Raw genomic sequence first — 19,353 nt, 5'->3', positions numbered from 1 at the left:
CCTAGGACAAATAAAAATTTCACATAGGAAAATGGGAATTTGGCGAATGATGATCGTCGAAAGAGACACTCAATTAATTCCGTGGCGAATAAGAGTAAACATTAAAGAGAAATATGGGCGAAGAACCCGACTACCAAACTGAAATTACACTAAAATAAGGGATAGGGTTAAGGGAAGTATGAGATTTAGGTGTAGTGTTGGAGTATTTGGATTACAACTATGGTCAAATTTGGGATATATGTTAGACAAATGACTCAAATAGTGGAAAAATGAATTCATGAAAGGGAAGTTATAAGTCCCAACACAACAATTTAGATGATGTTAAAAGTGTGAAAGAATATATAAGAGTCATTTTTATAAAAAATATTTCTCCATGATGATGTGAGAACATTATATATTGTTGAATTTTTAATAATGCTAATGCAATTTTTATTGCAATGATTAAGAATTGTAATCAATATATCTCCCTATCATTAAGGAATCTATTTAGACTTATGATTTTCTTTCTTAATTAATATATTTAGTAGCCACATCCATTGAAGAAATTTTTCGTACAACAATAAATTTATTTTTTCCTGTTCTCCTCTCCATGAAAGTTACATTGGACAATGGGGAAATAAAATTGCCAATACAACTAATTAGAAGTAAAAATTTGAAACCAAAGACAAGAATGAACTATATACAAAAAAAAAATCTGTGATGGTGTAAATACATGTCACATTATTCAATGATTAGGATTCTTTTGTGACCTTTATTTGAACAATGATTGTGAAATACTTCTTTCATTATTGAGGGAAACCCATCCACTTTTGTAGACGTGTCACATAGAAATTTTTATGCATCTTCCATATGCATTTCTTCCATTTCCTCAACATAGTCAATTGGAAATATTGCTTCTCTTCAACTTTAATTATAGTTGTGTGTGCCTCTTTAATTATTTGTAGGCATTTGTCAAAATCAATATTGAAGAAATCATTTGAGATCATTGAAGTAGTTAGGCTCTAGTATCCAATAATGTTTGATTCTCTATTCGAGGTATCCATAACTCAAATAGTAACCTGCAAACTTATAAACAAAAATCAACATATAGAAATAATCATAATGAAAAAGTATTAATAGTTAACATAAATTCTTTCAAATGAATAATGTTCAAAATAACATAAATAAAAATCAAAACTATTTCAAATGAAATAGTTAGATTGTAATGTTTGAAATATGGTGGCATTATTTTCCACTTTTCAAACATTACAAACATAAATAAATAAATAAATATATATATATGAAAAATATTTAAATAAAACACATATATAATCTAATAAAATAATGAAAAAATATAAACTAAATATATGATTCATTTATTTTAAATTAATCACTAACTTTAATAAAATACAAAATTTTATTGATAAGGTGACCTTCTTGTCCACATTAATGATTAAATTTTAATTATGAAACATTAAAAATACAAATATTTTGAACCATGCAAATATAAAACTATTATGAAACATACAAATCTAAAACATAGAAACCAAAAGTATTTTGAAATATGCAAATCTAAAACTAATGTAAAACATGGAAATGTAAAACTAAATTGAAACATGCACATTAAAAATCTGCAAAAGAAATGTATTATCAAATATCTAAATAAAATGGTTTTTGAATCTTAAATCTAAATCAAACATACAAGGCTAAACTATATGGAACTTTAATCTACTCCTGTTCAAAAACTCTAATTGCTCCAATAATCTCCATCTCTTCCTCCTTGCAAAAACACAAAATGAAAATGAAATGAGGAGCATTTGTTTTATAATTTATGAGAGAACCCTCATATCCCCCAATAGATGTCTTTTGACATTCCACAAATTTGTTTCAAATTCCCCCACTCCTCACAAAAAAAAGCATGAATGTGCATGCAAAAATATATTTAACAAAAAGAAAATGTTTTATATTTAAAATTTTAATTAAGTTATTTTAGCCCTATTTCCTTGAGTTCTATGTTTTTGGCCTTATTTTTTCAGGTCCTATTATTTTGGCATCCATTTGGCTTTATATTATTTTTGCTAGCTATTATTTCAAAAAAATTATTTTATTTTATAATTCAATAATGATAAAATATATACTAAATATATGATTTATCTACTTCAAATAAATCATTAACTTTAATAAAATATAAATTGTATTGATATGGTGGCATTCTCATCCAGATTAATGATAAAATTATGCTTTGAAACATGAAAATATAAATACTTAGAAACATGCAAATGTAAAACTATTGTGAAACATTCAAATCTACAAACCAAAACTATTTTGAAATATGCAAATCTAAAACTAATATGAAACATACAAATATAAAACTAATTTGAAACATGCACTTTTAAAATGTGTAAATGAAAAGTATTATAAAATATATAAATCAAATAGATTTTGAATACAAATCAAAATCAAAATCAAACATGCAAGACTAAACTATTAAATGCAAGTCTAAATAGTTATGAACATAATTCTAAATCTAAATGAAATTAATTAAAATTGAAATCTAAATCAAAGTAGAATATTATAACTAATTTTGAATTTCAATTTACATCTGCATCTAAATCTAAATGAAAATGTAAATAAAAAATAGAAATCTGACCTGCAAAAATGTTATTCCAAAACTTAATCTACTCCTATTCAAAAAATCCAATCTAATCCTTCAATAACCTCCACCTCTTATTTCCTGCTAAATCATAAAATGAAAATGAAATGACGAGTCTTGGTTTTATAACTTTTGAGAGGCTCCTCATATCCCCCAATAGACGTCTCTTCACATTCCATGAATTTGTTTCAAATTCTCCCACTCCCCACAAAAAATAAGCATGAATGTGCATGCAAAATTATATTTAACCAAAAAAAAATCATATTGAAATTATTTTGCCCCTATTTTTTCAAGCCCTATTTTTTGGGCCCTACTTTTTCGGGCCCTACTTTTTCGAGCCCTATTATTTCAGCCTCCATTTGGCTTCCTATTATTTCGGCCAGCTATTATTTCGAGAATTATTTTTTTATATTTAATTTGGAAGTTTGTAACCGCTCCTAATTCTTTTTTATTGACAAAGAATCTTTTTTGGCATATCCTCGTGCTGGTATTTGTGCTGTGATTGTATAGAATGCCTCTCAGCGTAATCAATATAAAAATAAAGTATACAAAATTAAAAGAAATGGCTCTTAGTAGCCAAAAATAGAAATATAGAACTTTTAATAGTAACAAAACTTTGCATCCCATGCTTCTTTCACTTCCTAATCTCCTATTTGTTAATCCTATATCTTTATACACGTCATATACAAGATTTAATCATTAACCCCCTTTAACAAAATGGACATATTGAAACTATGGATAAATTACTTCTCCATCACATCAACTTGAAATTTGAATCTCATTCCCTCACTATTACTCTAAAAGTTCATAAAGAAGTTGAGATTAGTAACTTGAACATGGTGTGTAACTAAACTAACATTGACACAAACATTCTCCATAGGACTGGAATTTGGACAACTAGAGCATTAGTGTCATGAACCATTGTCCAATAGAAGTCACTTTGACGAATAAGAGTGGGTGTAGTCATGTGCAAGAAGATCCAAAAACATATTTTTGTTTGCTCTATGTCCTTTTTTACAAGGTCTTCACTGTCCACAACAACATGTCTCTTAAGAGATTGTTGCAAGTGAGAAAATTTGCATATTCAATGTAGTTTTAATGGAATCATACACTAATGTGAATGCATGACCATTCAAGATGAAATTGTATGGAAATAAACTTCTTATTTGACCTTCCCCTTATCAAAAATCATATTGTTGCACTTCCTTGAGGATTTTATTGTCCTATAACACTTCCTTAACAAAATTTCCAATAATCAATTGAAGTGATGATAAAAAATCAAAAGCATTTGAGAGGAAGATAAAAATCAATTTCAAAGGGACTTGATTCACTCTCGTTTCTTGAGGGTACAAAATTTTATCTTCATTGATCCTCTCTTTGCATTTTTCCTAAACCAGAGGTAATGGGTTTTGAACACTTGATTAAGTTGTTGACTTCATATAGGTCTTGAAACTGACAACTTCCACTCATGTACAAGTGTCCAAATTTTATAGCTATGTGAGAGATATTCCATATATTCCCTACAAGCAATTTTGCAAACCCAAAATTTGGCATGGATTTCACCCTCTTTTTAAAAAAAATATGTTGATGCATATCCTTGATTATAACTACCCTTCTATAATTATTAAAACAATTTAACAAAACACAAGTAAACCTAGATAATACATAAGTTTATATTTTTTTCTTCACTATCATAAGTCCCTCTTGATCTTCACATCCATCAAACCCTCTATATGCCACTCCAATAATGTTTTTCATCAAAAAGATTATAATTTGATATCTCTTATGACCTATATTCAAAGAAAAGAGTGTAAATATTTCTATACACTAAAAATAGATGACAATTTTGTATCTCTTATGAGTATTTAACCTTGTAAATTTGTAAATTATTGTATAATATTTATAAAGAGAAGATATTGATAAAAGAAAAATAATTCGCAAAGCCTGTCCAAAGAGGGACTCGATTTCTGATTTCTGCATTGTATAGGAAGCTGAAAATAATCGTATGGTTCCCATATGCTCTTGTATGAAGAAAGGAATGAGACCTTACACCCACATGAAGAAAGCATAAATTCAATCCTCTTTGAAATTTAAGCCGTTGTTAGCTTGAGAAGAGTATTCGCAGAAATTGAGAAGTGGTCCAAAGTGTCCATCAAGTCACGAATAAAGGTGTCAGAGTGGTTAACACGCAAATAATGAAGATATATTTCATAGCCTTGGATTGGTATATGAGAAACACAATTAAACCCCACTTGATCTGCTTTTATTAAGGCCCCGTTTGGTTGCTGGCATAGGAATAGAAAATTAGAATAGAAAAATGGAATGGGAATGGAAATGAGGAATGGGAATAGAAATAGGCAATTCCAATCATGTTTGGTGCACTTGGAATTTGACTGAGAATATGTTAATCTATTGTTTGGTTGTACAAAAATAGAATAGGAATAAGATTAAGTTTTGTATTTTTAAAAACATTTTTCCAAAAAAAAAATTTAATTTATTATTTTTTTAGTTAATTCATTTTCATTTTCATTTTTTTAAACAAATAGATATAACTTAAAAAAATGTTATTAAAAAAAAATTCAAAAAAAATTTAACAAAAAAAATTCAAAAAGTAAAAGTGTAAAAAAAAAATCGAAAAAAAAAAAAAAAATTCAAAAAAAAAATAAAAAAATTTTAAAACAATTTTTTAAAAAATTTTTTTTTTAAAATAAAAAAATTAAGAAAAAAAATAAATATTTTTTAATGGAAAAATGGAATGGGAATGGAAATGGCCTATTCCAATAACAGATATTTTTTGGCATAGACATATGCTCAATTTAGGGGAAAAATTGGAATATGTCTTCCTATTCCCAATTCCAATTGAGCTTACCAAACAGCGAATATAAAACATATTCTACTTTCATTTTCCTATTCCACTCATATTCCAGCAACCAAACAGAGCCTAAAAGAAACGAGAAAAGATGTTTGATGGACCTGGTTTGGAACATGAGCAAAACATTCAGAACCCAATTCGTCTCCTTTTATTAAAGAGGTACTCCACTAACTCTCTTTCCACTCGAGAGCTTCTAAGGAATCTGATGAGGAGATAACAATAACAAAGTCTATAACAGGCTCAATATTGGATGGAAAGAAGAAATTTAAGAAAACTATAGGGAAATATCAAATATGAACAACACTTTACAAGTTGCATGTGTTCATTCATGGCAAGCACATAGGGATGCTGCCTTACCAAACACATGTTTCTTCAAACTGTAGCCCATTCCTGCAAATGACCATGAAGAAAGTAATGTATATTCCTCCTACCAGCGCTCCACCACACTCAGGCCACTTCACATGGTGATTATGCGAGTAAGAAGTATTATTGCCCAATTTAATTTCCAGAGATTCTAGTGTGAGTCTGGCTTCCTGCAACGATAACTTCTACAAAAAGAAAACAATGCTACTACTACTATTTTATTCAGAAAACAACAGATATGATATGCATCCCTAATCAATTTGCAGTGTGAATAAAAAAAAACCAAAACCCAGGTAGCAAGAAAGCACTACAATTATATTTATTTCATCTGTTCATCTCAGTCCTTCACGCAGAAAAGAAAAATCTCCAATCATACCCTTCCAAAGGATTTCGTAGAGAATTTATAAACAAAGCCAAACAGTTAAGAACTGGTTTTGGCAACCACCAGACCCGTTTAGATCAGCCCTCAACAAGTGGTACATCAGATCCGAGAGGAGCCCAGTTCAGAAGAGGCGGTGTTATCTTGGAGGAAGATCCACGAGCAGTGGGCCTGGATGAGAAGGCGGAAGAAATAGAGAGATTGTTAGAGCAGCCCGAAGTCCGTGTTGTAGCCGTGGTGGGTATGGGCGGGCTTGGAAAGACATTTCTGATGCAGCATCTCTACAAGAGAAGTAAACAGAGGTATGACCATTCTGCCTGGGTCTCTGTCTCACAAAATTGCTCACTTAGAACATTGCAATGTGATCTAGCCAAGCAGATTAATTTGCAAGTAGAGTCTAGTATAAGTGACGTGCTTGTGGCTGATTTGATTCATGGGCATTTAGAGGGGAAAAGTTGCTTGATTGTTCTAGATGATGTGTGGGACAGCAGTGTAGAAGGTAACATTATACAAAGGCTTGGTCTTTCCAGCGGCAGAAATAACCAGTGTAGAATTGTAATTACTACCAGAAGTAGACAGGTTGCTGCGAACATTAGAGATCATATCTATGAGATGCAGCAGCTCTCGAAGGAAGACAGTTCGACGCTGTTTTGCCTTTTTGCCTTCCCAACCAGTGCTGAAAATAGGCCCCCGGAGGACCTAGAGAGCTTAGCTCTTCAAATTGTAAAAAAATGTGAAGGAATACCCCTCGCTCTTAAAACGGTCGCAGCATCAATGTCAAGTTCTGTGGCCCCAGGGGATTGGGAATCAAAACTGAGGCAATTAAAAGATGTGGTAGGGGCAGAGGATCAGACGATGGAAATCCTCAAGCTCAGTTACAAATCTCTTCCTTCCCATCTGAAATGCTGTTTTGCTTACTTTTCTTTCTTTCCCGAGGACACGCGGGTATGTTTTATTAGATCCAAACACCCTGAATATATACAGCAAGACTATTTGATATATTTGTGGATAGCAGAAGGTTTCGTTCCACAAGAAAATGAGAATAACCAGTGGGACGTTGGGTTGAATTACTTGCACCAACTTCTAAACCTATGTTTGGTGGAAGTAAACCAAATTTATTACTGTTACACAGTGCACGACTTGTTCCATGACCTGGCTATTAATGTAAGCAAAGAACACAAGTACGAATTTCATCTTCCCTTACAAGACAGCAGCTGCCGCCGGTTAATTTTGGGGAAGAAAGGTATAACGGATGATGCACTTCCAGAAGGAGCCCTTCATCGTCACCAATTTCTTTGAACTGTTTCCCTCTTTGAGAATCCAGATATTACTTGCATTCCACAACACCTGTTTCATCGTCTGAGACTACTCCGGGTTCTCGACTTTAGCCGCACTGCCATCTCTGCATTGCCAAACAGTGTTGGGAAATTGAAGCTGCTTAAGGTTTTGAATTTGTCTCAAACAAAGATCACACAAGTGCCGGATTGTGTGAGAAGACTCAAGTCTCTTCTGTTCCTCGATGTCTCTGGATGCATTGCCCTCAAACGTCTACCTCGCTGGCTAGGTGAGCTTATCTCTATTTCCCATCTCGATGTAAGGAATTGCTCAGATATACTTGAGAGACATATGCCCAAGGGAATATCAGATCTGGTGAGTCTGAGAACACTGAGATCAGGTTACATCCCACTCTCTGATGAAGAGAGTGAATTGTTGAATGTTAAGGACATCGGCAATTTGATCAATCTTCAGGAAATAGCTTTATCAGTAGAAGATGTAGGTGGGTTAAGAATTATAGAAGATGGTGTCCTTGAGCGGCTGGTAAAAATGAGACTTCTTGGAGTTAGAAATAATATTTCTTCAAGGGAGGGTGATATTCTTCCATCATTCCCACAGAAAATGAATGTTATGAAAGATCTTCAACATCTTAGTCTGAAGCGTTTCTCGGTGCCGAGTTGGATCAGTGGTATGGTAAATCTGACAGTACTCACATTGACAGAGTGCAGTGATTATCCATCGCTGCAAAACATGCTCAACTTGCATAAATTGGTGTTAGAGAGTGATAGGAGATGCAGAGAACTGTCAATGAACTTTGGCGAGCGCGGGGGATTTCCAAAGCTGGTGAGGCTGGTTATTACTGACTTCCCTCTTTTGGAGGAGTTGCCGGCATTGGAGGAGGGAGCGATGCAGAGTCTGGAAGTGCTAGGTATAGAAAACTGCCCGCGGGTGAAGAAAGTTGCGGAGGGATTGGAGCGGTTGAGGAGACTAAAGGTCATAGAAGTTGGGCAGGCAAGTGGGGAGTTGGAGGAGAAGTTAAAAGGAAGGCGGAGAAGATTTCAGTACTATCAAAGCTCATAATCCGCACATCCAAATATTCTTTTCCTAATAGATGCTTATTATTTTTGACATTGCATATTGCATAAGTGTTTTGTATGTTCTCATTTTATTTTATTTTTTAACATTTTCAACTTAACATTTTTTTTATTCCAATAATATTATTATCTAAATTATGCTATTCAATAGTTTTGTATGAGATTTTAATTTTATTATAGGGATTTTTTTGGGCAGTGGTTTATAAATGAAAAGGTTCACTCAACGTTTTCTTCTTTTTTTTCCCTTTTCTTAAGAAAATTATAGTTAAATTTTAAAAAAAATATTTTATTTTTATTATAAGAATTCAAATATAATTAAATATTTTATTATTTAAAAAAATAGAAATAATATTTTCTTAATTAGTAAAGTTTTAATAAAATATTTTTTAAAAAAAAATTGAAGTTCTAATATTTAGCTAGGATAACTAAAGAATTATATTAGTAAGATACTATTTATCCAAATATAAAAGTTTAGTTAGAAGTAGATATGGCCATCAAAGCTCAATTTATGATTATGTAATACAAAAGAGAAGTAAAAGTATAATTTTTCTAAATTAAAAATTAGATTTTCAATGTAAAAGTATAATTTAAAAATTTAGAAATTAATCAAATTTTATAATATTAATAAAATTTTATCAAAATTTTAACTTCACTATATCTAATTAAGCTATTAAAAATTATGGCAAATACATGTCACTATGTGACACTTGTTTCATTGTATCTTTAAGTTGTGATCATGATATATAATTTTTAAGCTTATATAATTATATTTGATTGTTTCATAATCTATAGATGTTATTACTATTTTTTAACAAATTTGCAATGACATATGGTTGATTTTACATCTTCTTAAAGTACGTGATTGTAAGAGTATTAATAATTTGTTCAAATTAAAAATATTTTCAAATGATACTTATGATTATACAAAAAATATTGATCATTGAAATGATGAATTATTTATTTTTCTTGTAAAGTATGTAGTTTAAAATAATATAAATTCATAGGGAATATGCTTCATGCAAGAATATAATAGATTTATATTAAATCTCATCATTATACATATTTTATTGTATAAAAATATATTGCTAAAATTTGGTGCAAATTTGCTTAATATTTTTTTAATTTTGTGTTTATGTTTATTATTAGGCTTCTTGTATAATTATATAGGTTTGGCATATGTTCATACCACTAAGTATGACTTAACTCACAAATATCCTACTCAGGTATGACTTAATATACTAATTCGATGGCCTAATATGTTGGTATGAAAAGGTGTTTAGTGATATCAATTTGATCAATTATATCCATTAGAGTTCTATGATTCAAAAAATAAACTTTATGTACATGCTTAATCGTCACTCTAATGTTTCAACATCTTGTTCTATGCTAATTGATATAGTTTCACTTCATGAGATTCTTATGAATGATTATTATAACCCTTTATATCATTGAGGTTATAGTGTTTATAAAGCAATTAAGGGTATTCTTATGGACCTTATTTATCAATTAACATATGTTTTATAATTAGGAAAGTATATTATCTTTACTTTTAAGACCAATTGTATGAAATTTCAATTGAGATTAATAATGGAATGGCTATTTAAGCTATCAGTTTCATTTTTTATTTTTACAAAGTTTATATCTTATAAATGTGCATTCACTTTGAATTAATGAGAAGTTCTTTCATTTTATTTTTTCTATAATTTTTTTATTTATGCATCTAAAGGTTTATTTTTCCTAGCTAGATCCAATTTTCCTAGTTTAGCTATTATTGTGCATTCTTGCACAAAACTTTACATGGGATTGGAGTATAAGCTTGTTACAAAGGAGATTCTTTTTTTGAAGGAGCTAAATTAATTACAATATTTTACATAATGAAATGTAAGAATATTTTCTTTTCATAACATACAACTATTTCAAATGAATACTAGAGACTCTACTTCACCTCAAAAGAATAGGCTTGCATCAAAGAGAAACTAAAAGAAAGGTTGAACCAATTGTTGTGATGCAGGAGCATTGAGATTGGATTTTCATGGTGTGATTCTTTTCATGATTAGGGATGTGTTGGAGACACATTGGGGAACCTTTCCTCATGATTGCATAGAGATTGGATGGATTGAGTTGAAGTTCAAACTATTTTTACCTTGTTGTTGGAACTATATTTTTCTAGTTTCTGGGTGCCTACTACAGACTATGTAACTAATTTTGCACAATAAATAAGAGTATGCTCACTTCATGGATTGAAGAGGGCCTAGATTAATATCTATGATATAAGCCTCACATTCTAATTCCTTATAAGTTGGTAGATATGGCAATTTTCCCAGAGTATCAATTTCTGGCAGTTTGCACAATAGGTAGTTGTATGTGACTTTCAGGATAGATGGACAAATATTATTAAGGAATCAGCATTTACACATTTAAGGGGTTGTAGAGGACCTAAATTAATACCTAAAATTTGAAGCATAATTTCTAATTCAATCAGAGCTTGGAGATATCATAGCTTTTCTTGGGTATCAATTTTGGGAATATAATTATTGTTGGAGGCCAACTTTTGGCATATAATTTATGTATGTGTTTTTAATTTGTGTTGTGGCCAACTTGTGGCTTAGTTGGGTATAAGTAAGGGGTATTGTGGAGTCTTTTATTCATTCATGAGGGGATGAATCATTCATTTGGAAGAGGAGTGAGTGTGGGAGCAGCTAAAGAGTGAGTTTTCTTAAGTCTCTGGATAGAGCACTGAATGTGAGGCAATTTATAGAAGGATTGTGATGAAGTTGTCAGTGTGTCGATAGAGCACCGAATATGAGGTAGTTTACACTTGGATCTTGGATGAATTTGGAGTAGAGCTAGTAGTGTGACTTGGAAAACAAGGAGATTTCTTTGTGGGCTTGCGAGCACAAGTTAAGATCTTCCTTGGAGGTTTCTACTAGAGTGTGGATCTAGACTAGTTAGTGTTTGGGTTGGATCTTGAGGGATCTTATAGAACTATTATTGTAATTTCTTTATATTTGGCCATAACTGGGAAAGCCTTAAAACTTAACACATTGCATGTAATAGTTATTTTATGGATAAATTATTGTGATTTGATATCAGATCTTGCATTATTGTTTCTTGTTGTTGTATTTTTTCTATGTGGTTATTTGCTAGGGGCTAGGAAATCTCCTTTGGGGATTCTCCCTACCCTACATTGCATCAGGTGGTATCAGAACAAAGGTTGTTACTAAGTGTGTAGACAAATCACCAAAGCTGTGGAAATTTGCACCAAGGCTTGAGTTGGAGAAATAGATCTAAGCTAATCTTGATCTGATGGTGTATTTTCTTTCTAGAGTCCTAGATCTCTTGGTTGCAAGGTGGTAGATCGTGGTTTTGACTTGCAATTACAAAGGGCTTGCAGATGGATCAATGGATGCAAAGATGGAAGAATAATCTTGTTGAGGCATGATCATAGAGAGTTTGTGGATTGTAGATCCCTAGTCTTGGACTTGTGATGTGGTTCTTGATTGTTCATAGAAGGTGGCATGTTGCGATCCGACTTTCAAATAATTCAAGGTTGTCACAAGAAGCATAGAAATGATTTGTTATAGAGGATTTACGAAGGTCTTGGGAGATGGCTCCTAGAGAATTGGACCTTGAGATGATTATGAATCTTCATGATGTGCTAGAGAGGAGGTTTTTTGAGATGTCTATTCAATTTGAAGCTACTTTAGCTGATCGAGCTAAGGAGGTGGTTGCTTAGTTTGAAACTAGTTTGAATGATCGAGTTAAGGATAGGATAAACAAGGAATTTTATAGATGTTTATGAAGTTGGAGTCTACCGATCTAGAAGAGTGTTGTTTGGCTAGTTAAGAGACTTGTTCGTGAAAGAAGATGGCATAGCAAGGTCGAGGTGGAAGAGGTTAGTTTTGTTGGTCTTTTTGCGGAGTCTGATATAGAACTTGTAGAGAAAATAGAGGTTGTTGTTGAGGATATTCCTAAGCTTATTGATGTTGTAATGGACATTGGTTTTCATGATCAGTTGGTTAGGTCTGACACGAGAGCACTTGGTCATGGATGATCTAATTGTTGTTGGTGGTGACTTGTATGTTGTAGAGCACCCAGTTGTGGAAGATCTAGTTGTTATTGGTGGTAACTTGTATGTTGTAGAGCATCTTCTTATGAGCAAGGAGATTGTTGGTGTTGTCAATTTGGAATGTGTTGATGGAGATCTACATCTTACTACTAACATGGAGGTTGTTGTTGTTGGTATGGATTCACTAGTTGCTAATTAGGATGAGGATTTGTTGTTGAAGCATTATGTTTAGTTTGTTCTTAGGTGTCAGCATGCTGATAGGGTTGATGATATGTATGTGATTCTTATTTTTCAATGGATGAAGCATAGATGGTTGATTTTTGGAATTATTCTATTGAATTTGATGAAGTGGAAGCCTTTGGTGAAGATGAAGTTGGTTGTAGATCTTTCTTTGGGCATCAAAGCATGGGACATACTTTTCTATTTACCTAGGGAGTCTGATGTAGGAGCATCGAGATTGAATTTTTGTGGTGTGGTGATTTTCATCATTAGGGATGTGTTGGATACATATTGGGGAACCTTTCCTCATTATTTGATAGAGATTGGATGGATTGAGTTGAAGTTTACACTACTTTTACCTTGTTGTTGAAACTCTATTTTTCTAGTTTCTAGGTGCCTGTTGTAGACCATGTAACTTATTTTTTGAAATGAATTAGATGATAATAATTTCAATGAATGAAGAGTGCCTAGATTAATATCTATGGAACAAGGTGCAAATCATAATTCCTTATAAGTTGGGAGATATGGTAATTCTCCTAGAGTATCGATTTCTGGTAGTTTGCACAATAGGTTGTTGTACATGACTTTCAGGATGGATGTGAAAACATTGTTAAGGAATTAGCCTTTGTGACTTTAAGGGATTGTACAAGACTTAATTTAATACCTAAAATTCAAAGAATGAATTCTAATTCAATGAGATCTAAGAGATCTCACATTTTTTCTCTGGTATCAATTTTGGGCATTTAATTGTTGTTGGAGGTCAACTTTTGGCATTTAATTTATGTGTGTTTATTTACTTTGTGTTGTGGTTGACTCATGACTTAGTTGGGTATAATTAAGGGGTCTTGTAGAGTATTTTATTCATTCACGAGGGGATGAATCATTCATTTGGAAGAGAAGTGAGTGTGGGATCAGTTGAAGAGTGAGTTTTCCTGAGTATGTGGACAGAGCACCAAATGTGAGGTATTTTACAATAGGATTGTGATGAAGTTGCGAGTGTATGGATAGAGCACCAAATGTGAGCTAGTTTACTCTTGGATATTAGATGAAGTTGGAGTAGAGATAGTAGATATGGCATGGAAAACAAGGACATTACTTGGTGGGCTTGTGAACACAAGTTGAGATCTTCCTTGGAGGTTTCTACCAGAGTGTGGATCTAGACTAGCTAGTGTTTGGGTTGGATCTTGAGGGATCTTGTAGAACTATTATTGTAATTGCTTTATATTTGGCCATAATTGGGAAAGCCTTACAACTTAGCACATTGAATGGAACTATTATTTTATGGATAAATTATTGTGATTTGATATCAGATCTTTCCTTATTGCTTCTTGTTGTTGTGCTTCCGCTATGTGTTTATTTGTTGGGGGCTAGGACATCTCCTTTGGGGATGCTCCTGCCTTATAATGCATCATGTTGTTATTTTATCACAAAAATGTCAAGCTAATTATCTTTCTTCTTGAGCCTTGCATTTATCTTCTCTTTAGTGACACACAATTTTAGTAAAAAAATTGGAAAATTGGAAATAGAAATATTTTTGGGCGATGCAAGATTGCCCTTACACCCAAGATGCTCCTACATTAGACACACAAAGTAATTTGTGAACTCACCCTATCAAATCTCAAGTACTCAAATTAAAACCAAGATGATCAACCTCCTACCATGCTAGCCATGATGAATCTTCCACTGGCCTCCCTTTCCATTTGACCAAATACTCCTCATAGGTTCTCTTTTGTGTGCTTCTTACCACCCAATTATCTAATATCACCTTAATCTCCCATGTAGCTGAAGTAGACATTGGAATAATCCATTGTGCTTTTGCAACTTCATTTCCATCACCTCCCTCATAATATTTTGTCAAATTTAAAATATTAAACACTGGTGAAATATTCAATTCAACAAATGACTCTACTTCATATGCATTTTTAGAATCATGCATTTTCACCATCTTGCATAGTCCAAACTTCTTAATTTACAACCTATTATATGTACCCATTGCAAATATGTCCTTCCTCAAATGAACCATAACTTCATCACCAATCTAAAATTCAGGTTATACCTCCTTTTCACATATATCTTACTCTTACACTATGTATTTGTCTTTACTCTTACACTATGTATTTGTCTTTGTAATGTGCTTCCTCACCTCCTCATGAATTTTCTCCAAATGTTCAACAAAATTATCTTTGTAAGTAGTACTTATCTCTCCTTTTTCCAAATTTCTCAATTTAGAAGAATTTTATGGGACTACTCCCATACACAATCTGGAGTGGTGATTTACTAGTACTCCACTTGATAAAATTATTGTATGCAAATTCTGCCTATGGTAAAATCAAATCCCCACCTTTTTGTTTATTTCTATCCAAGAAACTTAGGAAATTCTCCAAACTCTAATTCACAACTTCTATTTTTCCATTAGTCTATTGATGATGTGATGAATTGGACTTCAAAGTAGTCTTTAATTTCTTCCATACTCTACACTAGAAATATCTAAAAAACTTGGTATATTGATTAGAAACTATACTATTTGGTAGTCTCTCCACTTCTTTGAAAAATAACTCTTCCACATTAACAAAATCACTTGTCTTCTTCTAGGGAATGAAATGTGCGATTTTGGAAAATCTATCAACGACCAAAAATATTGAATCATGCCCTCACTATTTCCTTTGTAGACCAAGAATGAAACTCATGCTAACATCTTCTCATGGTTTCTTAAGTACAATTAATGGATGATACAGCCTCATATTCTACTTCACCCCTTTTACCATTTGACATTCTCTACAACTATTTCCAGTAATAATTCTTAGCAACTAAAGCATTGAATTTGTCTCTACTAAAGTGTCCATACAATCCTCTACTATGATTCTCCTTGATGAGATTCTCTCTCATGGAACTTTAGGGAATGCGCAACTGAATTCCCTTGAACAAAATAACATGTTGGATTATGAAATCAAACTACTTTTTCTTATCAAGTGTTAGAGGTTCTCGACAAGCTTTCCAAGCCTCACCAAAATTAGGATCCTCCAAATAAAAATTCTTAAGTTCCTTGAACCCAATCACCTCAATCTACATTTCTATCAGTAAAACTTGTCTTCTACTAAGATAATCTACAACTCTATTAGACTTCCCACTGGTGTTTTTCAAAATAAATGTATAACTCTACAAAAATTCAACCCATTTCAAATGAATTTGATTCAATTTTCCTTGACTATTCATATATTACAAAGCTTGATGATCAGTATAGAAAACAAACTCCTTAGGAAGAAGATAGTGTCTCAACTTGTTTGAAATGCTTGAACTATACAGTCATATTTTTAATCATAAAATAATACTTCCTTTTGGAATCTTTCAACTTCTCACTAAAATAAGAAAGAGTTTTACCTTCTTGCTCAAAATAACTCTTAATGCAATACCACTAACATTATAATCTACTTGAAACACCATATTAGAATCTAGAAGTGTTGATACAGGCTGCTCTATAAGTTTCCATTTCAATAGATTAAAAATCTTATTAGCTCCTATAGTCCACTTAAATTCTTCCTATCTCCTCTCATTATTTCAGTCAAAGGTCCACAAATACTACTAAACCTCTAATAAAATTTTAGTAAAAACTAGCTAGTCCATGAAAACATCTTTACTCTCTTGCATTCCTTGGAGTAGGCCATTTGAAGATAGCCTTCACTTTCTCAGGGTCCATTTCTATACCTTTTGTTAATACCACAAACTGTAAGTACACTAGCTCCTTTTTCACAAAAATGCACTTCTTCAAATTTATCAGTGATTTCTCCTCCATCAACTTATCAAAGACCTTATGAATGTGCATCAAGTGATCCTCCAATGTGTTACTAAAGATAAAAATATCATGAAGGTAAACAATGCCAACTTACCCATAAATTCCTCCAATGCCTCTTTCACGAACCTCATAAAAGTGCTTGGTTCATTGGTTAGCCCAAAAGGAATGACTATCCACTCATACAATCCTTCTCATGTCTTTAAGGAAGTCTTCCACTCATCTCATTCTTTGATGTGTATCTGATGGTACCAACATTTTTAGATATATCTTTGTGAAATATACAACTCTACGCAGATTCATAATATCATCCATCCTCAGTAATGGAAATCTGTACTTAATAGTGATCTTGTTGAGAGATGTAGAATCTATACACATACTCTACTCTCCATTATCTTAGGTACCAATACTATTAGTAGTCTAGTACATGACACGGACTTAGACTATCTCAAGTTAACCCCTTCTACAACAACTCATGCACTTGTCTATTCAACTCTTTACTCTCGGCTGGTGTTATTCTATATGTTGTCTTATTCAATTATCTCCTAGAATCAAGTCCATTTAATGACTAATCTTCCTCACTAGGGGTAACCCATTAGGTACATTATCTAACACAATATCAATAAACTCTCCCAAAAAATTTGTAATTTCTTGAGGAACCTCCTTGACATCTTCTTTACAATCTTTTGGGATTACAAAAAATAGTAATGTTCATGCCCTATGCCCTTGAGAGACTCCTTTATATCAACAAAAAATATTCTTGCAACACTTTTCTCCTTCTCTTCTTTGCCCTTCAATGGCTTCAACTTGTGTTTCACTCTATCTTTTGTTAGAGTGTAGGTATTTGCACACCTATCAATCTACCATGGCTTAGCCAAAAACATATGACATTGGTAAACATTCAAATTCTTGATGCCCTTTTTGTCCATTGTCCAAACATTTTCAATAGAAACCTCCTCTTCAAGCTACTTACCCTCTTCCTCTCTAATCTCTATTTTTATGATCATGGAAATGATTGAAATTACATCTCCTCTGGGTAGTACTATTGGTCTTATCCTTATTCTTTTGACCATTAATTTGGCCTCTATAAGATCATTTTCCAGATCTTCTACCTTGACCTCTTTTGCTATTTTTGTTATCAAAATCTTATTCATTTTTTCCTCAACTCTTAGGGAAAATTGGCATGCCTCTTCAATGTTCTTCATTCAAACGAGACTCAATTCATCTTCAATACTTGACTTCAACCCATTAAGGTAACATAAACCTTTCTCCTTGTCAGGTTTTGGATGACTCGTTTTGATGAGAGCTTGGTAGAACTCCTTGGTGTACTCCTGAATCGATCTTCTTACTTCCTTGAAACCTTGCATTTTCTTCAGCATATCAAGCACATAATACACAGGAGTGAATTGTCACTTTAATTTTTCTATCATCCAATCCCATCTCATGATTTTTTCCTTTCCTCTCCTATTTCACTCCAACTAGATCTCCTACAACCAGATCTTTGCATGACCCTTGAGTTTGGACTTTACAAATTTGATCCTATCCAGATCTTTGACAATATATTCATATTAAGAGTACTCCTCTAATTCATTGATCCAATCAATCAACTCCTAAGGATTAAGATTTATTAAAACCATGGGAACCTCAAACTTAGATATTTTTGCAATCTTGGAATTGAATTTTAAAAGTCTCTTTTCTTCTTCTTTTTCTTCATCTTTACTTTCAGCCCTTGGGTATGTGTAGGATCATGGTCAATCAAGCTATGCTCTTAAGTGGTAATAAAAAATTATAAAATTAGGGTTATGTCAACTTGATGTGAAATTTTCTATTAGAAATCTGATTGAAAAGCTCATTGTTGAATATCAAAGAGGGAGATTGTTGCAAAGAAACAAGATTGTTATTTTCAATCATTGTTTTTCCATTGATGTCAAACCTGCTATTTGTAGGAATGATATTTTCTTTTATGATCCAAGTACTATCACTTAGTTGATTGAAGAAGAGGATTTGATCAATAAGATGTAACAAGAGAGCCTAAGGGAAAGGTTGAGTTATGATGTTGAAATGAAGTGCAAGGATCAGTTGAGACAATGGTCAAATGATGTATTGATAAAATACTCAAAGATACAGAGGTTGGAAAGGTTGAGTTATGGTGTTGAAATGAAGTGCAAGGATCAGTTGAGATAATGGTCAAATGATGTATTTATAACATACTCAAAGATATAGAGGTTGGTCACACTTAGAAACATTGGAGGAAGAAGTTGTAACAAGGTGGAATGCAAAACTTAAACTAAGATCATTAGTGGGTGTCGAGCAAGTTAGTTGAAGCCAAGAAAATTCTTAGTAGGAGCTGAGTAATAGTAAAATTCTAGTGTGTGTTCAGTGATCTTCAAGTGCCGAGCATCAGAAAATCTTAGTTGGTGCCAAGTGATCTTTAGGTACCAAGCATCAGGAAAAATATAGTTGATGTCGAGTAACACAGTATGTGCCGAGCACCAGTATTTCAGTAGTGTTGAGCTACAACATTATTTTAAATGAGGAAGATTCCCCAAATCTAAGTTGATGAAGTGGTTACCTTGAATTTTGTGAATCATTTGGAAGATAATGATGATGAGTTGGTGGCACAAAATTCTATGTAAACCACTTTTGGGTAAATTCTAAAGGGT

General features: G+C 32.6%; 2 protein-coding genes across 2 annotated transcripts in view; both read left to right on the top strand.

Annotated features, from left to right (window-relative positions):
* LOC149579485 (disease resistance RPP13-like protein 4) overlaps positions 1-7,793 on the top strand; it is a 74,955-nt gene extending 67,162 nt beyond the window's left edge. Inside the window, exon 2 of the mRNA XM_089801910.1 lies at positions 6,209-7,793. Coding sequence (XP_089658036.1) covers positions 6,209-7,545 — 1,337 coding nt within the window. The 3' untranslated portion in view covers positions 7,546-7,793. The remainder of the gene's footprint in view (positions 1-6,208) is intronic.
* Positions 7,794-7,872: 79 nt separating this feature from the next.
* LOC149579484 (putative disease resistance protein At1g59620) lies at positions 7,873-8,601 on the top strand. Its single transcript, XM_089801900.1, has one exon. It carries the CDS (start codon positions 7,873-7,875, stop codon positions 8,599-8,601), a length of 729 nt encoding a protein of 242 aa, XP_089658026.1.
* The last annotated feature ends 10,752 nt before the right edge of the window (positions 8,602-19,353 follow it).

The sequence above is a fragment of the Cupressus sempervirens genome, chromosome 1, assembly GCF_028749045.1.
Source record: "Cupressus sempervirens isolate cs-2001-9-10 chromosome 1, ASM2874904v1, whole genome shotgun sequence".
Classification (NCBI taxonomy): domain Eukaryota; kingdom Viridiplantae; phylum Streptophyta; class Pinopsida; order Cupressales; family Cupressaceae; genus Cupressus; species Cupressus sempervirens.
This window is presented reverse-complemented; position numbering and strand designations above follow the sequence as displayed.

Bases quoted from the DNA above. Each gene is read 5' to 3' on its own strand.
- LOC149579484 (XM_089801900.1), top strand. From the start codon at position 7,873: ATGCCCAAGGGAATATCAGATCTGGTGAGTCTGAGAACACTGAGATCA.